Source organism: Rhodnius prolixus, unplaced genomic scaffold, assembly GCF_049639745.1.
Source record: "Rhodnius prolixus isolate KJV_2025 unplaced genomic scaffold, Rpr scaffold_3, whole genome shotgun sequence".
Taxonomy (NCBI): Eukaryota; Metazoa; Arthropoda; class Insecta; order Hemiptera; family Reduviidae; genus Rhodnius; species Rhodnius prolixus.
The window spans coordinates 17,853,416-17,879,397 of record NW_027411603.1 but is presented as its reverse complement, the minus strand read 5'-3'; the positions used below and the strand labels follow the sequence as shown (position 1 = coordinate 17,879,397).

General features: G+C 30.5%; 2 protein-coding genes and 1 long non-coding RNA gene across 16 annotated transcripts in view; 1 reads left to right on the top strand and 2 right to left on the bottom strand.

Annotated features, from left to right (window-relative positions):
- The window catches only part of LOC141453362 (carboxypeptidase D), a 37,224-nt gene extending 31,751 nt beyond the window's left edge, over positions 1-5,473 (bottom strand). For 5 of the 11 annotated variants that reach the window (XM_074126493.1, XM_074126485.1, XM_074126496.1 and 2 more), the window contains exon 1: positions 5,374-5,471. The gene's annotated coding sequence lies outside the window, so the exon portion shown is untranslated. Of the gene's footprint in view, positions 1-5,373 lie in introns of all 11 variants that reach the window. The other 6 variants (XM_074126500.1, XM_074126490.1, XM_074126491.1 and 3 more) reach the window with 4 other exon arrangements.
- Positions 18-15,982, top strand: LOC141453368 (uncharacterized). Of its 2 annotated transcripts, none has more exons than XR_012457969.1 (3): positions 18-509; positions 3,388-3,609; positions 15,558-15,982. It is a non-coding gene; the product is annotated as an uncharacterized lncRNA (long non-coding RNA). The 2 variants fall into 2 exon arrangements; XR_012457968.1 differs by lacking the exon at positions 15,558-15,982 and adding an exon at positions 6,434-7,491.
- Positions 10,473-25,758, bottom strand: Septin4 (septin 4). Of its 3 annotated transcripts, none has more exons than XM_074126502.1 (10): positions 25,631-25,758; positions 23,661-23,736; positions 17,821-18,001; positions 17,052-17,144; positions 16,814-16,979; positions 16,542-16,692; positions 14,967-15,132; positions 14,733-14,889; positions 13,852-13,936; positions 10,473-12,956 (listed from the first exon to the last, which is right to left on the bottom strand). In XM_074126502.1, the coding sequence occupies exons 2-10, from the start codon at positions 23,676-23,678 to the stop codon at positions 12,870-12,872; spliced, it is 1,104 nt and encodes a 367-aa protein (XP_073982603.1). In that variant the 5' UTR covers positions 23,679-23,736; positions 25,631-25,758; the 3' UTR covers positions 10,473-12,869. The 3 variants fall into 3 exon arrangements, with proteins under 3 accessions (XP_073982603.1, XP_073982604.1, XP_073982602.1); XM_074126503.1 differs by having other exon boundaries at positions 23,676-23,736; XM_074126501.1 differs by lacking the exons at positions 23,661-23,736; positions 25,631-25,758 and adding an exon at positions 22,064-22,263.
- Between the last annotated feature and the right edge of the window lie 224 nt (positions 25,759-25,982).

The following is a 25,982-nucleotide window of genomic DNA, read 5'->3' as shown; positions in this document are numbered from 1 at the left end:
CCAGCAAATATTAACCATAACCTCTGCTGATTTGCTAAATGAACTTCAACTTAATAAAAATTACGATCATTATCTTAAAAACTTTTTAGAGGAGACATCGTAAAAAGTAATTTAGAAATTTTGAGCTCTACTTAATTGAATAAATGGCTCACATATTTTTTAATTTTCTCTAGTTGCCAAAATTCATTGAAATAAATGTTGCAGAAATTACGATTTTGAATAAGAAACTCAAGTTAAGTTGTAACATTTTCATTGATTTTTATTTGTAATTTTTTGCTTCTTTCACTGGAAACGGTTTAAAAGATGTTCATTAAAATTGTTTTAGGACTGGAGATAGATAATTTGAATTGAAATATTTTTAAAGGAAAATTTATTGGAGGGATATTGTGGGACTTCTAAAAGTCTAATGAACGTCAGAAGAGGGTTAACCAATACAAAATCCCAAGAGTGACACTGGCAGAACGTCTGCTTGGAGGAGTGAATTTACAAATATAGCATTGAGATAAGAGGTAAGAGATAGCTTGGATAACTTGAGTAAGAAGAATCTTACTTTCTTCTATTTCTATTATTATAACTGTAATTGACAACTTTTCTACTAAAAATTGTTTTTACGAACGTTTTTACTGAATACACAAAGTATAATCAAATTTGTCGAAATAATTTTGAAGAAATTGCAAAAATACTAAAAAAGAGCCTCCGTAAAGTGGCACGTAAACTTTACGGATTTTATTAACAATTTTGTATTATTAATATTATTTAGTCTAGGGGCAGGTATGTTCCCTAGTTCTCTGCAGTGGGAGAGGCTCATTATACTGCCTTCTAAATAGTCTCCTTACAAAGTCCCGGATTTTTTCCACAGATCTTTTGTCCGATATTAACTATTCTGGCTGCAGAGATCCAAATATTTCATCTCGCAACCTCACGATTGCAACGGAATTATACAGCTATATACTCAAATTATATTTGAGAAGCATTTCCTTTTCTTCCAAACCGTGCCTTAACAAAAGTTCCGGATTGAAAAACCTCACCCCTACAGAGGTGTTTCCAGAACTTACTGCAAGGAGGCCAATCATCTGAATAATATGCTTCCTAGCTAAACTCAGAATTGCTTTGGTTCTAAATTTACTAATAACTAGGGGACAGCCTTCTGGACTTAGTCTCCACAATGTAGCTAGACATCCATTTTTACTTTGTCTTTGGTAATACCACGGTCAGGTTTCTTGAATGATAAATAGTGTAGTTCTTCATAATCCCTGACGCCAGCATGATCCGTCATATACACAAGGGCTACTTAATCTGCTGGGCAAGCCACCTTAGGGACTCTTACATTCACAAACAAGGGATGAGTTTCTTTACTTCTTCTTCTTTATTAGCTTTATGTTCCTTGCAAATGAACCATTTTTTATTGGATATTCTTGTATATGTAATAAGCACTTTTAAATAATTGTCAATATGGATACGTGAAAGTTGATCATTTTTTAATTGTAGGATGAAGTATCGCTTTCAACACAGATAAGTTTTGCGAGGAAATGATTAACTTTCTTAAATTGAATGCCTTTTTCTCAGGTTTCGCTCGGCGTAGGTCACCTAAAAGCTTAGAATTGGAACGTAGTTAGTTACAGTTCGGTGATCCATGTTTGATGTTGCGACTATTGAAACACACACGAAACCATTTCCAAAAACACCATTTTTCGAATTTAGTGGATCTCAAAACTTGTATTTTCGAATAAAACTCAATTTGGGCACGATCGTAATATTTCCTTTTTGTAAGAGTAAGTGTAAGTAATGACGAAAATTAAACATTTAATACAAGGATACTGTACGCCAAAATAAATTTTTAATTGAGCAGCTCAGAGAGGCGTTTATTTGATAGGTGCTATTGATTTCATTGTACTGAAAGTTGCCAAACAATTTCATCGCTTTTTTGTTTCATGTCTAACGGTTTTATCTTACTTCTTTTTTTAAACTAAAGATTTTTGTTGACATTTATTCTTAAACTTTTCGAAAAATTCTAATAGCTTATCAATTTGATTTATTGGAAAATTTATCTAACTCATTTTTGGAAACTAAAGATTCTCGTTGAAAGGTATTCTCAAATTTAATGAAAAATTATATTAGCTTATCGATTTGATTCATAATTAAAATTTTGTATTCATTATTTGATATAATTGTTTTCATTCTGAAATTAAAAAAAAGATGCGGAATATACTTCATGTTAGGAAAAAACAAATCTAAATCGTATTTGGATAACAATCTGTGCAAGGGATAACCGTGATCTTTAGACCACCATAAAAACTTTTCCTCCTGTGCAAACATTTTCTCTAATCAACAGCTTTCACTTCTAGTATTGTTGGCAAATAATACAAAATGGATAATTCCCAATTTTTTTTTCAAAAATTGATAATTCAAGACTGAAAGTAAATCTGAGGACACGTGCTTTTAAAGCATACATTTTTTTCTAGTGTTACTTTAAAAAAATCTCATCTTTATTAATATCCATTGTATGTTTTTTAATATTGTTTTGTTCATTGATCTGTCAGTTTCCACCTTTCACTAACATTAGATGTAAACAGGAAAAGCTGCAATTAATGACTTTCACTCAATAACCACAAAACAAAAAGCCCGTTCAGTTGATCTACTTAGCATTTGTAGTGCTAATAATGCTGTCTAATGGGAGTGAAACTGCCATTATTAGAAATAGGCCAAGTTTAAATATGGAATTTCCTATGAGGATTTGGTTCACGTCCTGACAAAATAAGTATGTTGGGATCATGAAGTGTTCACATCTATCTAACAATATCAGCTAAATTTTTGAAAAGCTAAACAGCTTTTAAACAATTGAAATCCTAAACTCTTCTTCTTCTTTTCTTCAACCGTCCTGGCTTCCTTCAAGGATTGCCAGCAATTCTCCACGATGGCCCGGCGCTCCAAGCCTGATAAAACCAAGGAATTCCAAATTTGAAGAAAACCGGTTGAACGAAAGGCCATTTTACTAAATAAAGTTTGTAGCTTTTAGCGAGTTTTCTCACAAAGTAGTTCCGAAAAAAATTCTTTAAGTGAATTACGGATAAAGTCATGTAAGAAAGTCATTGGTAAAGAGTACGAGAAAGTTATTTAGGTTTCGAATCTGATTGTTTACGAATTAGATTAATGTAAAACCAATATCTTAAAAAAAAATTAATTAAGATACCTACCTATAATTAGTATTATAAAGCATGTTCAAAGTGAATGTGTAAAAAATGAAGAATATACGTAGCTGAAAGCCATTTTCAGGAGTTGGTTCATTTTTAGGCAAGTTTGATACTAGGGAAGAATTATTTTTAAGTAATTTAAGCAGAATCAGGAAGAATATGATTAATAATACTTGTTTATAAACACTTCTTACAGAAAAATTTGCACAGAAAGATTCGCGAAAAGAAGAGGTTGTCTTCCTTAATAATTAGAACTGTAAAACTCCAAGTGCTTTTAGTGAAAAATATAAATGGTTGGAAACAGCTGGACAATCTATACCAACCAGGAATAATGGGGAATCCAAAATACCTAATGCGAAGCTCCAACAACCTAAACGAATTCTGCTCAGAAATGGAAAGATTCTTCTCTTCAACCGAGGTACTTTAATGAATATAGTCTCGGTATTTCTATATCTAACCAGGCACACTATTCAAGCTCATTTCTTAATCTAAACATCCCACCTAATATAGCTTAACTTCAGATTGCTGTGTAAGCTTGCCATCTTGGCCAACTATCGGCTTCCATCACTGGATGGTCGTCGTTCACTCCACTCACGCCTCTTGGCGCACATACATGTGCGTGTACATGTATGTAAGAGCATATATAAGCATGCACGTGTATTTGCGCCATTTCCTTACCCTCAACTCTTTTACTTGTTGTATCTATTACAGTTGCAAAATAAAGAAACAAATTAAAAAAATAGCTATATAAAAAACGTAAAATATATATTATAAGCCAGGTTACAAATTCTAATGTGCTCCGAAAAGGCTGCTTGTATTCTGAAATTAGTGGAAATGAATATTCCCAATTACCCAAGTAAATTTCCTTTCAAACAATTCTGAGAACTAGGAGAAATGTCTACAGTACTCGCTTTAAACAATACAGGAAGTAAACCTGCTATATGAGAGAGAATTGTAACAATAGCCTTGTTATTTTTACATGCGCTATATAATAAATACGTAATATGGATGTTGAAAGAAGTATTGAAGACAATTCTCTTTCATTAAGAAATGTAGGTAATAATGTGTTTTGCTAAAAAATTAAGATTATCAATATCTTATAACTAAGAGAAACTCGTAAAAATTATTTTGCGTGGTTCTAAAGTATCTGGTTAGAGTACAAGTGCTGTTAGAGGAATCACTGACTCCTGAATACGAACTAGGAACTACAGTGATGTAACTTTCAGATGCTATTTTCTGTATATCCTGAGAACCACATTTACTCCCATTCCTCACTTCATGAGTGTTTTTCTCTAAATATAGAGAAACTCTCAATATTGACAATCATTCCAGTCCCTTCAATGCTTCTCTACTTCATTTATATGCCCATCTTCTATTTCCCAAATAAAAAGAAATCAGGTTGTTGCGCCCCTTAGACAAAAACAATCCCCAAACCCTCTTATAGTATGTACTTTACCAACTATTAATATTCTAATACTAATATTCCCACACTTTTTCCGATTTGGCCACTTTAAAGCACACATTTACTCTACCTAATTAGTAAATATATTTTTCAGACCATTGTTTCTTAATTATTTAGGGTCTCGAATAAAATTATTATTATCATCCTTACTCGACTGCATTTCTTCAGTTTTTATTTATTCGAAAAACTGCAGTTTTGTATCAAAACGAAATCTCTCAAAACTAAGATTAAGGTTTCAATATTTCAGTTTGAAATATAGATTGGTAATTTTGAATTACTATGTATGTTCGACGATTTCCGAAGTAATTGTTTTACTTTCTTGTTCATTCTACTAATCTCTGAAGGTACCCATCAGAATAATAAACCGTGGGACTTTATTAGTTTAACGATGGCTTTACAGATTGTCCTTCTGAACAAAATTAGAAATAAAGTTTGTGAAGTCTGTTTCTTTCACAATTTTTAATTTTTTAATTTATTTATTTGTTTTTTGGCCGAATGCTGGAAATGATTTATTAAAATATAAAATAAATAATAAAGAAACAAGTATAGAAAGCCAAAAAGTAGAAATGTTCATCTTATCTGTAAATATAAATATGCACTCCAATAACAAATAATACATATTACTAAATTTATCGGTACATAATCTTACATATAAGATCCATTTTTAATAAATAAAATCTGATACAAATGTGCCAAAAAAATTACAATGAGTTAATTTACCTTGCTTTTATATGTCATCTGACTGTTGAACGTTTAATTGAGATGCTGTATCGTTGGACCAACTGTGCTGCACTGAAGCCCAGTAACTTGTACTTACCGACCCCGGATGGATAGTTTAGGGCGCAAACTCCTCGGAATCCTAGGGGGTGGTTTTTCTCTTCACCTTAAATTACAAGCACACACACCCAAACAGACTATATATATATATATAAAATGCTGAAAATATTCAAGGTTATTTCAGTAGAGTTAGTAATGGGGGTCATTATTCCTGAAAACATTCGTGAGCTGCCGTGTTTTCTATGTATCACTTCTTTTTTATTGGTTCGCAGCTGTGAAACAAGAGTGCTCTAACATTATTTCTTACCCTGGTAAAAATTTTGTATCTAAACTGAAAGAATCATTGAGAGTTCAAGATAAATTTTTCAGTAAAGTTCCAAACCGTATGAAAATAATTTATGTTCCATTTGGGACTTGAATCTACTAAGTTGCTACTTGAATCTAAGATAATTTTCTTAAAAACCTGAGGCAATTTTATAATCAGCTCAAGGGGAATGAGACTAAATCTAAGGGAACCAGAAAGATTTTTAGTCGGAATTCCTAAACCGGAAGTACATATTATTAAAATATAATTCTCGGAAATATTTTCGATAAGCTTTCCATGAGCAAACATCCAATTAGGACACCACTTTCATTTGACATATAAATCTGCTAGTTTAAACAGCTATACTTCATGGATTAGTAGAGAAAAGAAAAAAAAATAATCACGTTTTCCGTGTCCTGGAAACGCTTCGTTATTGACTTAACACGAAAATGAATCAAATGCTTCGACTCCGACTGTATTATGCACGTTTTCGAAAAATATAGGAAGTCAATATTGTTGAAAAAATTAATTCTTAACACCAAAAAAGTCATTGATGGTTGAAGAGATAAACAGTTAAAAAATTATTTCTTTAACATGCGATTTAGCGATTGTTTTCTTGTTTTTCATTACTATTATTACTCCCTCTCACCCTTAGAGAGTGGAAATAGTGCAGATGTGCTATATTTTGTTATTTTTCAGTTTTGATGGAAATTTACATTATGAGAAAGATCTACGTTATGTAGTTTTAACAAATTGGTTTATTTGGCCAGCATTACTTAAAAACAGAAGCGCAGAAAGATTCATATTTAATATGTAGTTAAGATTCAACGCAGTACAAATTAGTTTTTTTCCTTTCCCTGAAGTATTGGCGCTCGCAACTTTTTCAGTGCACTACCAGCCTCCGGACAGTTATCTCTCGTTACATAAAACATTGTCCATCACCGGAGGTAGTCCGAGTGTAATTCTAGTTTTTAAGACAATTTGATTGCAAAAATTGCAACTAGAAAAAGTCAAATGTGTTTACAGCAGAATTTTTGTTATTTCATCATTCTTCCACGGATGGTTTAATAAATTAAATAGAAGTTTTATAAATAATGATTTGTTACGCTTTTTATTAAAGAAAAAAAAACAAAATGCTTGTACACATCATTGAGGACTATTTTTTTTGTTGTAGCATAAGGCAGACGTGTCCAAAGTAAAATTTTTATTATTATGCTCTTGAACTCAGGATTGAAATAGTAAATATTGCCTTAATTAATATTAATCTGGAGCTGTAAGTTCTTTTCATTAAATTTATAACATTGTACAGTTTATAATTGTTTAAAATTTGTTCTATATTGTGAGCATCATATAAGAAAGTTTTACTGAAAAGATATTTTTTTTTAAATTCAGTTTAAGCTGCATCAATATCTGCTCATTTTTTGGATGCAACCCGCCTGTGGATAGTGTTTTGTAACTCTAGACCACACTGTCCATCACCCAACAGTAGCTTAAAGGTTGCTGAAAAAAGAAAATCAAAGAACAGCACGCCTGGATTTGTACATAGGATCTTCCTCTTACTAATCAATCCATTGCACTAGTATTAAAATTATTTTTAAGGGCGTGTTGCGTGTTGGCAATAATGCTAAAATCCTCTGAGGTAACTCTTTAATTAAATTTATGATTCGTTACAAAATGTTAAAAAATTAAAGAACATATATGAAAAGCGAAGCTAAAATTCGTGAGTGAAGATGAGTTGGAGGAAAACATGTCTTTTGAACTTTTTCTTGGTGATTTATTTTCAAACTTGGTATGCAAAATATAAGTTATCAATTTCATTCGAAATATTACCCAAAATAATTATTTGAAACCTGTTGGAGAAGGGAGTAGAATGGAGGAAGGGGAAGAAGCTTGCCAGGGGTAGGAGTGAATGGAAAAGATTATGTAAGGCCTCAACACTGCATAGGCGGTAGAAGAGGATAGATTATGATGATGTTAATTATTTGAAGAGGTTTCTAAGCGATCTGCGACTTTAGACTTAAATATATAATAATTAAAATATAATAATCCGCTAAAAATATAAAAATTATAGAGCGAATTAATTCTATCTAACTGCAATAGAGAAAAGATTTCGCAGATCTACTTTAGACCAGAAAAAATTTACTACCGAATATCCTGGTGATACCGATTTCAAAATAGCAAATATATTTTCTACGATTTCCAGTTTTGAATTTAAACACACACTCAGACCCATAGATGAGTTTTAAAATCCATGTTTGGAATTCAGTGGCCTCTTAAAAGATATTCCCAATGAAAACTCAGAATGAAACATGTACAGGATCTTTCTTAATTGTCCTCAGTAGAGAAAAATAGCACTGTTTATTATAATAAACAGTATTATAACAAATATAAACAAAGTACGTAAACTATTCTCAGATATATAATTGAAATAGTGGAGCTACAAAGCACAAAATTCTTACAAAATTCTTTACAGTGTTATGCAGGTATAAGTATATCCAGGCCTTTTCACTTATTAGCTGATGCAATTGTTCACTGTAACTCATCAATAATAATGTAAAAATCTAAATGGGATGGCAAAAAGTCAAATAAATAATTAGAAATTAGGTACTAATCTGAAATTCCTCCCATAAAAATAATCCTAAATAATAATTAATTAATAATTTATAATTTTTTTAAACCATTTGTGATTGTTCCTTAATTAACTCTCTGGAAACTACTTCAAGCTTTAATAATAATTACATGGAAAACTTATACGTGAAAAAATGGTAATTGGTGGAAAAAAATTATTTATGTCCTATGTCTTAGCTAATATATTTTTCAATGAAACAGCAAATATGTGGGCGGTTGCACGTAAAAAATTATCGACATGTGGGTCATTGTTTTTCTGTTGATAAGTATTATTTTTGATGCAAACTACATTGTTTTACGAGATAACCAAATAATATTTTCTGATATTTAAATGTAAAAATTAAACCAAGTAATATGCCTACTTTTTCAGGCGCACTTTACGTTCAACTACCAAATTAAGTGTGGATGGAATGGCATAGTAAACTTACATAACTATATACTACTAATGTAAATCATCGAATAAAATCAAACGCCTAGATCGGGATTGGAACCCTAACCGTTGTCCTTCTCAGCTTTACGGGTTTCACCACTAACTGCTCGGCTGCACCTAATTATTTAATGTTCTACAGCTTAAAGTGATTTATCTGCTAAATACTTAATCAAAAATCTATAAAGTAAAGATAACTCTATTAAGTTCATAAATAGCTTTAGAGATTTCATTCACTTAAAATGATAATAAATAATAAGTGCCTTAAAAATTAGAGCATCTGTTGCTTTTATTACATTTTTTAAAAGATATTTAAATGAAGTTCCACTAATAACTAAAAATATGTGGTATCATTGTTGTACCAAGGAATGAATTTCTATTGTTTTCTGCGATTCTTTTTAAAAACTTGCTTCAACGTTTTTCTCTTTTTTTTTTTGATACTTGCAATTTGCCCACGCAATGACTGTCGTAATCTCTTTACATTCTGATTCATATAGAGTTCAGAATTTAAAATCCAATGCATTGATTGAACCTAGCTGCTTCTTTATTAATACCAATACAGAGCTAAAACTAAATGTCCGGCACCAAGTTCTGTGTGAGACACCAAGTACAGCTTACTTTCTATTGGCAGTACAGCTGACCAAGGCTTGATACCTAACGTATTAGAAATACATTGTTGTGGATCAATTAGGTAGTGGGAAAACCCAATTTGTTTTACGCTTTTCCAAATAGTGTCGGTGTCTTCTAACAATATATGGCCAGAGTAGAATCTGTATAAGATTTGGCAAGGTGGAGTAATTCACCATATTCAATACCTTGTCCGATTTCACCAATCAAGAGAGTTCGACTGCTTCTGAAGACGCCCATTAAGCTTAACAATAGAATAGAAAAATACAAAAATAATAGATTAGTAACCTTAATAGTCGTGCAAATACTATCCAGAAAGCAGCATCCCAATTCCCAAGTACTTAATTCTCTCAGCTTCTTCAATCAACTTGATTTAGTCTCTATTCTCAGTGACATTGCATAGTTCCGGAGTTTTCATCTTTGATTTACAATTTGCTTTGCAATTTTTATATATTTTCGGTTTCTTCAAATTAATTTTTTGTTTTGCAACATTTATTTATGAAATAAAAGTTTTAATGACGCAACAAATATTTTTTTTTTAAATTTTGGATGGGATACTTTGCACTGCGACCTGTAAATAAGAGGGTCTATCGTATTCCACCACATACTTAGGAAGGCTTTTTGAGGTCAAACGAAAAGCCCTTTCCTAGTAAACAGAAAGGCTACTTACTTCCAGGAGGCGTCCGGTACCTCCGAGGCTCCGTTTTCGACAGCGTTTCCTGGGCCAAGCACTGTTTAAAAGGGTCATATTATTTTAAGAAATGAAGCGCTTGCTGAACTATTGAACCCTAATTCAGCAAGCTACTTTTAAAGTAATAAAACAGGAGACTAAATAGGGTGAGTGAGCCAAACGGCCTATAGTCACCATGACTGCAGCATTAAGCCTAATCCGAGCCTGAAAGAATTAATAAATGAAATGTTGAAAAACCAAACATCCCATTTTTTTTTTCTTTGTTGTGAGATTATAAAATTTTAATGTTTTACCATTATTTAATAATTTGTATAACTAATTGGTTTATTGCCTAATTAGATGAAAAGTACAAACCATTAAAAAAATGATATAAAAAGTACAATTTTAATTAGATGCTCGAAGATGTTTAGTACACTTAGGCAGCTTACATTTCTAATGATTAGTAACAAATATTTCTTACATAATTACACGGTGCCTTATAAAGAATTTGCATGATTCAGTTTGCACAATAAAATATTTGTACAACTCCTAAAAAAAAGATAAATAGACTAAAAGTATGTTGGAACATTGTTGTTGGGTGAGTGATTTCTAGAACCAATTACTACCCTAGCGCATCAATGTGGAGGATTTTTTTAAATGAAATTAGAACGCTCTTTTGTAAAATCACTATTAAATTTCGAACTGAAATCGGCCTTCTCACAATTAATTTAAAAACAATATGTATTGATAGACTGTTACTGACTCTCACAATTAATTTAAAAACAATATGTATTGATAGACTGTTTTTTTTTTTGTTTTTGTCCGTTTTTTAAATTAAATTTTGACTCTACCATATGCAAATGAATTTAGTTTAGTTCTTATCAACGTTTAATTTGGATCAACTCGGGTTTCAATACTATAGCACAATTATTAAAATTTGTTTATATTTTTGACTGCAAAAAAAATTATTTTAATTTTTAGTTAATCTTTTTTAATATATTTTTAATAATAATGGAAAAAAAAAATATGGATAAGAACTGCAAGTGGAAGGAAATATATTATTACAATTATTGGTTGTTAGAATACCACTATAACAATGTAAATAACGGCGAAAATATATTTTATTCGTGGAAACTAGATTTATGTTCAACATATCTGTCAAATAGGTATAGAGTGGACAGTTATGAATTTTCAAATAAACAATGGCCCATGTTTTCAGGAAATAATTGCAAATAAAATGATAAAAACTAACAATTTCTTCTGAATTTAAAATTATTACTGGGTAAGAGGTATTACTAAAGCATTTTTTTAATACTCGAAAATAACCACTTTTGCGAAAGAATACTTGAATACTTATTAAGGTGTTATTTCTATAGCACAAATGAAGTTAAACGAACATTCTACAAATTACACAGATTCTTAAATTTATGTTTTAAATTGTACCCGGACTAAAGCTAAACTTCTCGAGTATTAAAATAATGCACTTTTCTATGTTTTATTTTTTATTTGTATTAGAACCCTGAGATTTACAAACTCTAGTCACCTAATATATTTAGATGGCGAACTTTGTCAATTTAATTCAAAATAGAATTTTATTCCAACTCCTTCAAATCTAAATATACATTATTATTTATTTAATATAAAATATAAATTTTATATAATACTGAACCATGCTAAAATTGGTTAAACGTTAAAAACAAAATATTAAATACAAAATAGTTAAATTTGTACTATTTGATGTGCCATACATAATATTTTTACTACTCGTAATACCATTGGTTAAGTTATAATCTTTATAAATATTTGGTCTTTAGTTCCTTTATACGTATATATTTATAATGCGGACTTTAATTTCTGCTGTTTATAAAGTAGACTGGAATCAGACTTTCATCCTTTTAAAGGTATGTATTCTATTACTTCATTAAAATAAAGTTCATTGCAACGTTTTTAACAGGCTGGTAAATTAATTTGGTTAATAGAAAGTTATAGAATTTGGTTAATTTGGTAAATAGGGCTTACTAGTAAATTCAAGTTAAAAATGAAATGAATTTAGGTCCGATTAATTAATTAGACAACATATTAAATTTTCAAATTAAAACGCTTTGGTAATTTTTTGCAATTTATTTTTATTTTTCATTATGACCCTCCCTTCATCATTCTGCACTACAAATCAATCCTATTGTATGAACACCTTTTCAATAAAGAAAGGAACTTATTATAAAGAATACATTAAAGATGTATGATTAACTTAAGCTCGAACTTTTTGGTATACCGCATTTCTTTGGAATAGAAAAGCCTCCTAGGCAAAACTTTTAAACATCTACAACTACTCAAGTAATACTACTCTTAACTAAGCATGAAAATCTCATTTCTTGCAAGACGTTAGTTAGTTATTATTTATTCGAAGTTTTATATTTATATAAAAGACTATTACTATCAAATAATTATATTATTTGATTCAAACTATTTTGTTTGGAAAGAACAAATACAATTTTTAAGAACAAATTAATATAAATAGGAATTTTAAATAAATAACAAAATTAAAAAATATCAACAAAAATAAACATACCTATAAAGATAATAATAATTTACTATTAATAAATTAACATTTATGAGATCATTTTTACTTTTCAACATAATAAAGATTATGTACAAATGAAATAATCAGATTCTAATTTTAATTTCGCTAGAACAAAGACCATTTCCATTTTTCCTATATTATACTTGACGACAATTAAATAATTTAAAAAAATTAGTATAATGATAACAATTTTCACCTCCTTCTAAATGTTGACGATGTTATCATTACTTTTAGTGGTTGCTTTTAGTTTTAGTTGCATTTGTGCCAGCATATCTTGCATTCGACGTATCTAGAAAAATAAGATAATTGTATTTTTTTAAAAATCAATTATTACCTTGCCATGATTTCTTAAAAGGAATTGTGAGGTGAAATCAAACTATAAAATGTGCCCTTAGAGTTAAATTTGATCCTCAGTTTCGGAACCTAGCCTTTGATAAATACCCTACATTACAATACAGGATGAGAAGTAATGCTGGCTGAACGGACTATTTGGCTTTGGTCGTGACTGGATAGGTAGTCGAACTCGGAGAAATCAGTAGAGAGGGTACGGTTCTTAAGCATCAAGTTTCTTTAGATAAGAGTGTAACTATCTTGCTTAAACGAAAGCTTGCGGGACTAGATTTCTTCTAATCGTTTATTTCTGTTCAAGCAGATCTAAATTATTGACAGATTATTGAAAGATAAGAAACTGGTTTGTCAGTAAGTTTTAATATTTCAACTCAACCATATAAGTTCCATTAGTTACTTTTTCATAATATAAACTTCCATAGTTTATACATATGAAGAAGAGTAGTTCTACTATTTTTTCTGAATAGAAAATTGATTTATCCCGATATTACTTCTTTCAGGAATTCTCTATTATTATCGTACGATACCTAAATCTACGGGACTAAGTTAGAGTTAGTTCCTTGTACCTGTAATTATCACTTACACAAACCCCAACAGCCACTTGTTCAGGCGATGTAGGAATGCACAGGTGATTAATTGTGAAATAAGCTACTTTCTTTTAAATACCTGAACTTCCAAAGTCACCCAACAATCTACCAGAGTACCTAAATGGAGCTAATGAAGTTAATTATTCCCATTTGATGTTTGGTCCTAGCTCGGATCAGACATATTGTCCCATTTCTTTCTTTCGAGTTTTTTGAAGTGAAATATATATGTATATACTTTAAATAACTAACCTCTTCGTCCTTTTGAAGCAGCAGCCGATCCGTTTCAGTGAATCCTCCATCTGATTGAGGAACCACTGAATCTCTTTTCAACTTACTGAAAATAAACATAAAATAAAAATAAATATAACATAAAATTTCTTAGGAAGACTATTTTTTAATTGTTTAAAGAATGTGGATTTGAAAAAAAAAGTTGTGTTTCTTGGAAACGAGAAGAGGATTTCGAAGGAGGGTCACATTAATATTGGTCTGACTTATTGAGTGGTATTACTAATAAGAGATACAAGACTAGTTCTAGCGCAAAAAGGGATTATCGGTCAATGTAATGTAGGAATTTTAGAGACGTTAGTGTAACCAAAGAAGATTGGTAGGAAAGAGTAGAGCATTTTTAAGGTCTGCGTTTTATAGAAGTGCAGAAACTGTTAACGTGAATTGATAATGATACGGGATAATGGCTTATCTTGATTAGTCGAATTTGACACATGCCATTACGCATTGCATGATAAATAGATACTGTGGGTGTACGATATGGAATAATTTGGCCAGAATCAACATACTGTCACTAAAACGTCAGCTACAACTATCTGACAAACAGATACAACTATCTGTGTTTATTATTATTCTTTTGTTTAAATTTGAAGCAAGTTTCCCTTGATTTTCCACCAAATTGTGCATAAATAAAATAAATCACGAACACAACGAACAAATAATCAACCCAGAGCAGAGGGTAGATAAACGCACGTCCCCTTCAAATAGAAAGAAACTGAGCTTCATTATCTTTATTTTCCTTAAGGTGAAAAATTCTTCGCTATATCAATTATAAATGAACATTATTATGAAAATGAATCTATGCATTCAAATGAATATACAATATGATGCACTAAAAAACGTACCCTCTTTCTCTTATAGCTTGCTGTGATATTTGCGAAATACATTGTGCTCTAAAATTTTCATAATGGACATCTTCAGTAACATCTTTTAAATCTTGCATATGAGTTGTTATCAACATATTTCTGAGTTTATTAAAATCACTGTGTTTTGGATTTTCCACTGGAAAATATAACTTTTAGATAATATAAAATAAAGAATTTTTTTTTTAAGAAATATAATAAAGAGAATGACTTTACCTTCAACTACACCCCAAGGGTATTGCCTTCCTCGAACTTTAGTGCCACCTACTTCGATTACACAGTTACTGCCAATCACTGAAAATGGCAATGCCGCTTTAAGTTCACGATCTTGTTGTTTAAATTCTTCGTCTTCATCACTGTCACATTCAGGAAATTGATATATCTGAAATTGTAAAAATGTTTGTACAGAATTTATTATTTATTTATGTAGGATTAATTTGTACAGGTTTGAAATGTTTTCTGTACAATTATTTTAATGTACAAATTTTTGGAGACTGTAACCTCACAGGAAGTAAGAGACCATGTTCTCTGCTGATGTCGCAGTCTGCAGGGCTCTTATCTCTAAAAAAAAAAAAAAAAAAAAAAAAAAAAAAAAAAAAAAAAAAAAAAAAAAAAAAAAAAAAAAAAAAAAAAAAAAAAAAAAAAAAAAAAAAAAAAAAAACTTAACGCCTCCCTCTCTCTCTTTCTGTATGTGGTGTGAGTGGAATTATTAATATTGAACTTACTCAACATTAATTTAAAATAAAAATGTTTAGAATGAATGTTTAGAATAGAATAGAAATATTTTTTTTAAAACCATTGTTTAAGTGGCTAGCGGGTAGTGAGTTGCCGTTAATGAGATGTTTACGATCAACAAGGATGATGGAAAAGCAGTCACTAGCTACAGGCGAATTTTTAAAAATGGGCCAGTAATTATTGTCCAGGAGTTCAGCTTTCACTAGTCAGAACGGCCCTTCCAATGTTTTACCTACTTGGTTATTATGAAATAACATTCATCAAAAAAAGAAAGAAAAAGAGAAGCATTTTATTTAACTGATTAAGTCTACCACATCCCAATTACTTTTTATGAACAGAAATTGTTCAAAATCAACTATTGAATTTATAATGAAATTTCTATCTTAATTTTATTAATTATTGTCAAAATCCATTAATTTGTTGACATTTTTTGCAAAAAAACATTTATTAACAAATGCTTATTAGGTTAAAAAATTGTTTAATTAAGTGAAAATCAGCCTAGATAGCGCGTTTGCCAAAGCTTGTCATTTAATAAAAAGATCTTGTTTTTAATTTAGAGTTTATTTTTAAATTCAGTTTTTGTTGCCTTTAAATTCTGATTTTTAATTGAAATGAACTCTTAATTTTTTTAAAATAAAAGATTATTTTAGGAATGCGCAAGTTTGAATTAACCCAATTAGCGTACTGCAACTTTCCCTCAAAATTTTTCCTGATCCTTGCTACGTAATTTTATCATTGGAACTTCTGAATAATCCAAAAGAAAAGGTATATTTGTATTACAACATATGTAAGGGTACAGAAGGTCAAGTTTCAGAGTTTCAATCTTCTAAATACTTCCAGTATTATAATGAAGATAAGAAAGCACAAAATATGGTGAAATCGGAGGAAACTATAAAATCGCATTACTTTCCCATAGAACAGGAAGAGAAAATTAACATAAAAGTAATTTTTCTCAATATTCGGAAATGAATTTGACAATTCATAATAATAATAAAATGAATTCCCAATGTATTAGATAAAAAAGGTAGTCGAAATATTTAATAAGTTAAATTAGACCTGAATTTCATTCTCTTCAATATCAGAAAGTATTCTTTGTTTCAATTTCTTCACTTCTGGAGCAGTAAGTGTGTCCGCCTTAGCAATTATAGGAACAATGTTTACTTTTTGATGTAGTCTTTTCATTAATTCTGTGTCTATTTGCCTTAGCCTGTTGAACAAAAATGTTTTATTAATTTTTAAAATTACATTTTTTGTTATTATGAGTGAACAGGACATCAAATATAATTCAATGTATAAAATAAAACTAAAAAAGAAAACATACTGCATACCCGTGACCAAAAGGGGGAATAAAATAAAGGCAACAGTGCACTCTATTGTCTTGAATGTTCTTTCTATTAAGACCACTTTCATCCGTAAAATATTGTCTAAATTGTTCATCAATGTAATTGACACAAACTTTCCAGCTATCTTCACAGTTCAGTGCGTCTCCAAAACCTAAATAAATAGATTTCAAGTAACAAGATTTATAAAGGTTGTATAATATTACATAAACTATTTTTTACACACCTGGTGTGTCAACTACAGTTAACCTCAGTTTCACTCCCCGTTCTTCAATATCCATAGTTTTCTTTTCAATTGTAGTAGTTCTTTCGATTTTGTCTGTATCAAAAGACCAGAAATAACAATAACACTGATTTTAATCAAATCTTTAATTACTAAGGGCATTTTTTTTTAGTTCTACTTTAATTCATAGGGGCTGGAGAGTAGTACAGATTTCAATTAGACTGGTAAAGTGCCTTTATTCTAAGCACTGCAAGACTGCCAGAGCGTAAAGAAACAGCTATTACTCCAGCTACGAACATTTATTCAATCATCCACCGACGAAAAGAAGAACGTCTCATTTTGAAGCCTGCTAGAGGTGCACATTCTGACAATAAATCTAAGACTGAGATTACTAAGGTTCATTATTGGGCTAACAGAAAGGAAATTTTTCAAGTCGAACATACTGAATTATATTTTGCTAAAAAATTAGATAAAGTTTATTTCTTAATATTTCAGCAACAGTTTTAGTTTGTAGTTATTTACATCTTTCAAAACTTCTGTAGGCAATACTATGTTTGTAAAATTCGGGATAGTTCGTAAATAATTTATTGAATAAAAAAGTAGAGCTCTAATTTTCCACTTTACAAAGTTACATTTTAAAACTATATTACATTTAAAAAAAAAATAGTTCGAAAAAGTAAATAACTCACGACAATTGTACCACTTAAGTTTACTTGTTACTTGTTAATTAAAAAAACAATATTTTTTTATTCATGAATAACTATTAACAAACCTGAGACATCACAAATCTTCCTGTCTTTATACAGATCGCTAAGAAATAATGAATTTATTAACGTTGATTTTCCAAGGCCTGAATCTCCGACCACCATTAAAGTAAAATCAAATCCTCTTTTCACTGATTTCCTATGGATCTGTTCGGGTAATGTGGCAAAACCAATATAATCTCTATCTCCCTAAAAAGTAAAAAAAAGGATACAAAGCGAATTAAAATTTTAAACAGTATTAATATTTCAGGCTATCAAATAAATCCAATCATTATTTGGTTGGATATTCAGTGAAAAAGTTGTTTATAATGAATCAATTGATGAATTTTTCTTTTAATGTTCTGCAACAATATTTTGCATTTATAACACACTCTTAGTAATCGAGGTATTGCTAATATATAATAGTCACTTCATGATTAGAGGTTTTATCTCTGTGAATTAATTTTTCAAATTCTTTCAAAAAAATAACAGTGAGTACGAAGAGCTAAATGAATAAGCTAAAGTTTGCCTGTTAGCTAAACCCAAACACAAAACCTATCTCTGAAGGCCTTATATGTATCGTATGAATTTTGGAGGTGTGAATATTAGGCTGGGATCCCTACAGGGTCAGTTTCCTGGAAAAATAGTTAGTCCACTTCCATCAACACATTCGTTGGGCGCGATTTAGGCAGAATGTTTCAACTGAAGCGATAGTGCGTTTTTTACATTAACAGTTCATATAAGTTGAGGAACGATCATTCCTGATTTAACCACATCAAGTTCTCTAAATTACAGTTTCAATGACAAAGTGACGATAGAAAAATTAATTCGAAAAAGAACTATGGGTGAAGGACAACTCTCAAAAAAATACAAACTCAATTAGGAAATGAAGATTTTACAACTACAACTGAAGAGTTTGATTACTTGGCCTATAAACTGTGAAACTTTTAAAAAACTTGAAGTGGTATAATCTGTAATCTATATAAAAATATAGGCATACTTTTGAAGTCTCTTAAACATAAATTTGTAAAAATGATTACTTTAAAAAATCAAAAATTTAACAAGATTTCTTCAGGTTAGAAAAAGTTTCAGAAACTGGTATGAATTCATAGGCTTAAAAATTAGATCAATACAAAAATGTCAGAAACGTTAGCTATTTTTTCTGAGTTATTTTAAAATTTCCTTCTAAAAATTGAACAATGACCCCAATAAGGCAAGTGCAAGATACAATTTTTTTAAAAATTGCTTTACTTGCTTAAATATAGAAAAAATTACAGAATTACTGTTTCACACGGCCAATCAGTTACTCTGAAATACTAAAGATCCTTGATGATCTTCTAGAACCAAGCAAAATTATTAGGGGAATAATACAATAACTTAATTTCGAGGATTTCAACAAACATATCAAAGTAAATAAGAATTTAATGAAATCTTAAAACTATTTCCATAAAATGTAAATTTAAATGCGAATGTGCACGATTAATTGTTTGAAATCAACTTATTAGAGGGCTTACGCACACTGAAATTAGAGTGGAATTGATGCAATCTGGAAATTTAATTTATAAAGAATTGGTCCAAAAAGCGCAGTATTAGAAAGTTTAACAAAGAAAAGTAGTATTCAAAACTCAGAATCGCCTCTAATAACAGCAAATATATCACTTACAAAGAATCTAGCTAATCTCGCTTTTGCTTGACTGAAAAGTCAATGTAACAGATGCGGTGTTCAGGGCACCTTGCCATTTGTAAGTTCAAGGAAGAATACTTTAATCCTAGTGAGGAAGTCCAGTAGGTGTAGTCTAAGTAAATATTACATGTAAAAAAACATTCTTTTAAAGGGAATTTATTTTTAATCAATCAACGTTTCTCCCATCCTAGGGCGCGTCTTCCTAAAAGAAATTGAATTAAACTGGGGAGAGATTGCAAAAATTAGAGATGTATCACAAGGGCTTATTTTAGATTCATTATTATATGAGTGCTTTTGAAATTAAAATCGAAAAAATATCAATATGTTTTTGCAATATACCACTAAAGCCAGTAACGAAACCTGAGTTTTTTTTTTAAGCCACGGCCTGTGCCAAACACACACCCTAAAAAATTAGATTTAGCAATTACATTCTGAAAGGGTAATAGAAAAAATAAATACAAAGCCTGCAGTTTTCTGGCTATAAAGTCTGAAGGATCGGTATTAATCATCGTCGACGTTAAAACTATTCTAATAACAGAAATAATGTTGAAGATAGAACTTTAAATAGATGACATTCAAATAAGTATAAAAGGAGGTCAGTTTTCCTACTCGTTTTACTTGCTCAAGTCTTACTTAAATTTGCAAATGGACGAACTGTGTGCAGGTTACATACGCTCAGTACTTTCTATGAGGCCTACACAAGGTAAAGAGGCTTAGACGGGGTTACTTAGTTACTTTTTCGGCGATAGTATTATTCAACAGAAGATTACAACCATACTTTTAGAGACAATTTGACTTTTTTTAGGTATGGCAAGAGTATGTATTGATTCTTAAATTAACAAAAATATCAGTTTTTCAAAAGGAATTAAAAAGGTAAGGCTATAATATAAACAAAAGTGGACTCCACAAGGCAGAAGAAAAAATGAGTATCTCTAGAGTTAGTCAACTACGCGATTTTTATTGATTTTATGTTATTCCATTCAAACTAGTTCACACTACTTTGTAACATTCGCAAGAGAGTAAGAGACAGAGAATATACGTATATGTATTTAGGAACTGTCTAAACATGTGATCTTCTGTTGAAAAACACAATTTCAAAAATTGGACACGATAACAGAGTTTGCTCATACTAGAAGTAAAAGTGAGAGAAAGAAGTATTATTATTGCATACTATTCTTTTGTACTCTGTATTAATATGGCCTACCTCTTAAGTAGAAAAAAAAAATTATGTAAAAATAATAGTAGGGCTTCCTGCGTGCAATGAGGTCAGTGTTTACAGCATTTTTTTTATTTCAACTCCATAATTGAAACAAAGCTGATGATGTCAGATATTCAGTTAATTTACCAACATACGTATGTAGCATAAAGTTGTGGAATCTTGCTCTTGAACTTATTTGAATTTCTCTTCAATATAAATTCGGCTAATCTGAAGAAACAAACGTTGGTCGAAGCAACCACGATATGTGGGAATTGGGTCTAAATATTCGTTTCTACTGGACATAATTATGTATTAGCGTATATTTTATGCTTTAAAATTTTACTTAACTAATTATTTTTAATTTGTCTTCAACATAGCTATTAAAAGTATTTGATGAACCCATTTTTCAGGTTTTCTAATTTATTTTTATTTTTTTCGCTAGATTATGCAAATCCAAATCTGACCCTTCTTCGCGAAAGCTGGAAAACTTCAAAAACTTTTAAAGAATTTCATACTGCGCATTGAAATTATACAATTAAAAATAACAGGGTGACTACTCATTTCAAGGCCGTAGGAAAATCGAAAAAAGTAGTACGTGTTATCATAGGAACTAACTGTAATACCTTAGAAGTTTTTTTATGTGACATAGAATTGAATATTTCAAATAATTTTTAAGAAAAATTTTATTTGAGAGGTAATACAATTCCAAGAGTCCACAAACTGCTACTACTGTAGATGTAGAAACAAGGGTACGTGCTCAATGGTTACTGTGAAAATTCCAGTTTAAAGACAATGTTCTAATTAAGACTGAGAACATTGTAAAGGGGCACAATGAGAAAAATCTAAGAATGAGACAAAGAAGATATGTGTGGGTGAAGTGTGCGTTTTTTCAATAAATAATCCACAAAATTATTATTTGCTGGAAATAAAATAACCTTTGCAAAAGATTTCGAAATTGAAAATAAGAGTTTACAATTGGAAAAACCTTCAGAAACGTGGCGCTACTTATATTCAAAAGTCTACAAATCGTGGAATCCACATAACTGAAAATGTGAGTGTTTTCAAATCTAATGATTGAAAGAAAAATAATTCATTAATGAATAACATTATGACGTCCAGAACAATTAAGAAACAGGTGATTATACAAATATAAAAATAAAATGCGTCGTAATTATTGGCCAAGCAGAATTTCAAGTTTTTTTTCATGTACCGACGAAAACAGAAACAGCGAAATATCGATTTTTTTTTTTATAACTTACTTAAAATTATTTCAATGAACAGCAGAATAATAAAGAACAACAAAATATGATACACATCTAACATTCAATTTACAACACCAACTTAATACAAATACATACGCATACAGGACAGTGAGGATTTAATTGCTTACAGGCTTCGGCGATTTCAAGGCTTGAGCCTGCATAAAGTTCAGGCATGTCGGCTGACATGATAGACAGAATGTACTTCCTGGAACTAAATTAGTTGGCCTCTTTGGACTGGGCGATCGACGGTAGTAGACGGGTAACATGGTCCTCTGACTGTCCTACTCACGAGATAGCTGCCGAGTGCAGTGCTACTAGTTCTTGTCAGCAGACAGACACAAACATCTGTCCCCTTTCCCCAGTCACCGCTACAAGGCGCATACAACACCATCTCATGATTTTTATTAAAAACTTCAAAGGGTAATTAGCCCACTATTGATTTCCTGTTATCCTTTCTTTTTTTTTCTTTTGATTCTAGATCGTAACTGCTGAAAGGCAAATTTTCTACACATTTAAAAATTCTACATCTTTTTTTCTATTAACAGTTAATAGTTGGTACGTCTCACCGACCAAAGAAAAAATGGCACTTTGAGGGAAACCAAATGTACTAATGTTCGGAACGGAGTGGCCTCAATGACGAAGACAAATACTTAACTATACATTTCCCAGATTAAAACAAAATACAAAGCCAACACAAGAAATCCAATGAACTTGGGAGTATCAGATAATAATAAAAAGTAACCACAACAGTCTTATAAACACACACATAAAAAAAGTAAAGTAAAAGTTATCTACGGCAGTACGAAGTAACTTTTTAAAAGATGGGAAATAACCTTTTCGTTAATCCAAGATGAAGGTTTGGCGCCTTCTTGAAAACATTTTACCTGTTAGTAATGAGGAAAACAGCAGTTGATAACAGGTTTGCAAGTTATAACTATGTCACAACTTAAATTTTATACAAAACTTAACTAAAGCTCCAGTTGCTAAATTCGTGTTTTCCCCTCTTAAAAGCTAGCAGGGAAAAAATTTCAAACTATTCTAAAGACTATATCATAATAATTTGTAAATCAGTATCAAGGTTAATTACGAAATTGTTTATAGACAGGTATTAATTTCTCAAAATAACCTTGAGGATTTTGAACAAGTGAGCCATAAGCCTACTCGTTCTGCTGCTTGGGTACACTTACTCCCTGCTTTTAGGGATAGCTCCCAGGGTAATATAATAGCAAGTAAATAGGTGGCAACTAACTGGTCATCAAGTTAGCATAATGGATAACATGAACTCGACGTAAATGCAAAATTTCGAAACAAATTTAGAAATGAAATAATGGGCCCACCAGAATAACCCAGAACTTTCTTTATTAATACATGGAGGTAAAAGAAATAAAAATAAAACATGACAAAACATTTTTGAAATCCAAGTTTTTTAAGTACGCATCTTCGTAAGTAACAAGACAGCTTTGGCTTTGCAATTCTTCCTCGATTTTCCATGGATATTTGCTGTTTTTATTAATTTAAATATTATTAAATTTAAGTTATTTATAAAATTCTTTCAACTTATGCTTTCTAATAAATTTATCTAGATAAAATTCATAAATTAATAAAAGTAGCAACAATTTTTGAAACTCATACTTCAAGTACATTTCTGATTGGTACTTGTTAGGAAGTAAGACAACTAAAATAATTAAGTTCTCTACATACAATATTAATTTCTTTTCCACTTACTTCAGTCATACTTACCATGATTCATAAAAGATAACTCAACTTCTTGATCCAGTTTCTATTAGAAGCAGTTTTTAATCTGGAAAAATATTTCAGGATTATTTAAAAATAATAAATTGTAACTAGATTAATGAAATTAAAAAAAGCAATCACTATAAGTGACAAATAACTTCTTGTACCTTTTTTAGCCTGCATAAAGAAATCCATCAACGGATATTAAGACTTAAGTGGTTTCCTAGGATGTAAAAATTAAAGAGCAGGCAGGCAGACCCGTGAAAGCTGTACCTTTTCAGCCTCATCCCTTCTATTTTTCTTACAGCGAAAATAAATGTTTTATCTTAATTAAATATACTAATTCCATTTCTAGAAATTTAACACTCAACGAATAAAAAAAATTAATTAATAATTTTTACTTGAAAATCAATTCATTCAACACCTCTCATGAAAAAGAAAATGATTCAAAAAGAGGTTTATTTAAAAAATGAACTACCAGGTTTTTTTTTTTAAATGGGCTTTACGTCCAAATGCGTTTGTGTGTTGAACGGAGGCGGGAGCAAACCAGAGAATTCGACTTTTTTAAAAAAAAACTTACTAAGTTTTTGATCTCTTAAATACGAAATGATCAGATATAGACCCTTTTCTCATGTAATACCAATTTACCTTTTCTTTTTTTTACAATTCTAAATTTTACTTTATTTTATTTAAGGAGCATCAACGTGGTCATTAGAGCCCGGAGCTTTTTTTTTTTGGCTTCCGAACAGGGTACTCTTGTTACAGATAACATTGTCTATCACCGGATAGTGAGCTATAAGAAGCTCCTAGGCAGAGAAAATCTAATGGCCAGCAGCTGGACTCGGACTTCTCCGCATTGGAATCCAGTATATGCTAACCAGTGAGCTAATCCCTTCGCTGGCAATAGTGTTTCAAGAAAATAGCACTATGCTATGCAGCCGGCTAATCGTGACTTTTTTATATTAATACGAAATAAATAATTTTGGATACATATTGATTCTGTATAAGAGAGTTTAGTGCAGGTTCCCAAACATTGTTTTTTCGTAAAATGAACACTGTATTTCAATAATCTGTGAACTGCAGAGCCTCCTAGGAATTGGAAATTAGGCGTATTTTATTATATTAGCTTGTCGTTAGGACAAAGGACACATTAATAGTCAGTCTATTCTCCACTGTACACCCTTAACTTTCTTCTGTTTCAATTATAATTCTAAAAATTGGTGTGAACACTCACACGTCTTTTTCTTACTGCTATTACAATTCCAATCAATAAAATTTCAATTGACATTGAAATTAATTAATTATCCTAAAAAAGTTGGGTGTAAGTTTACCATATATTAAATGAAAATTTAAATATAAGTCCAAAGTAAATTATGAATTTTTAATAAATAATTGCTTACTAAATTTACTTTTTCCTTAGGTATGGAAATTTTAAGAATCAGTAGAGATATTTTTTTTATTGTAACATTAACAACAGTCTTATTAGTAATTGAAAGATAAGATAGCATTTGAGTAAAGAAGTCTTATTTATGGTATAAATTTAAAAAATTGGAATTCTTGTTTAAAAAACTGTTGTTTTTATTTGTTTGTTCTAATAATTTTTATAAGTGCCAGATTCTCGTAGGTACACCAAGACTATTTCAAATGAACACTTATAAAAGTTTTACTTCTCCCAATACCATAACAAATTAATGTGTTTACTTTTTTTTTTTGGATTTGTTACGCGAAACAAGGATTTGATATCCCACCTTTATTTCCCACAAAATAATTTCTAGAAAATTCTGTTACTAAATTATCATTTGAAAATTGAGATAAAAGTAAAGAAAGCGCTCCATGTGGTTAAGTTTACAACTGTCTTTATATACAAATGAGCAGACATTTTTTCATAAATATATGAGATATTAAATGCCAAATAACAATGATATTTAAACCTAAACGTGACATTTCAACATAGAACTTACCTGACATTTACTAGTCCCTTTTTTCATACAAATATCCGCGAGGGAGGTAGCAAACTTATACTCCCAATGTCAAGCTACTGCAACTATCGACCAACTCCCCACTTGGCGATATCCCCACTTTCGTATGCAGAAATCAATAATCTCCCACCCGTGATTCATTATCATTTCTTTCAGTTACTTATTTGACCTATGTGAAGAACAGTAGCAACGGCCTGGAGTTGTGACCATGATAACTTTTAAGAAATCTTGAAAAAACTTCTTTGCTTTGTTTAAAATTTTTAAGAATAATTAAATCTCAATTAACCCTTTATTTTAAGAAGCAGAACGATATAAAACTAGTAATAATGTAAAT

Coding starts and splice junctions, on each gene's coding strand:
- Septin4 (XM_074126501.1), bottom strand. CDS start 22,201: ATGTTACCCGTCTACTACCGTCGATCGCCCAGTCCAAAGAGGCCAACT. Junction 18,002..22,063: donor CCTTGAAATCGCCGAAGCCT/GTAAGCAATTAA, acceptor TTTACTTTTTAG/GGAGATAGAGATTATATTGG. Junction 13,937..14,732: donor CAAGCTATAAGAGAAAGAGG/GTACGTTTTTTA, acceptor GTTTATTTTCAG/TAAGTTGAAAAGAGATTCAG.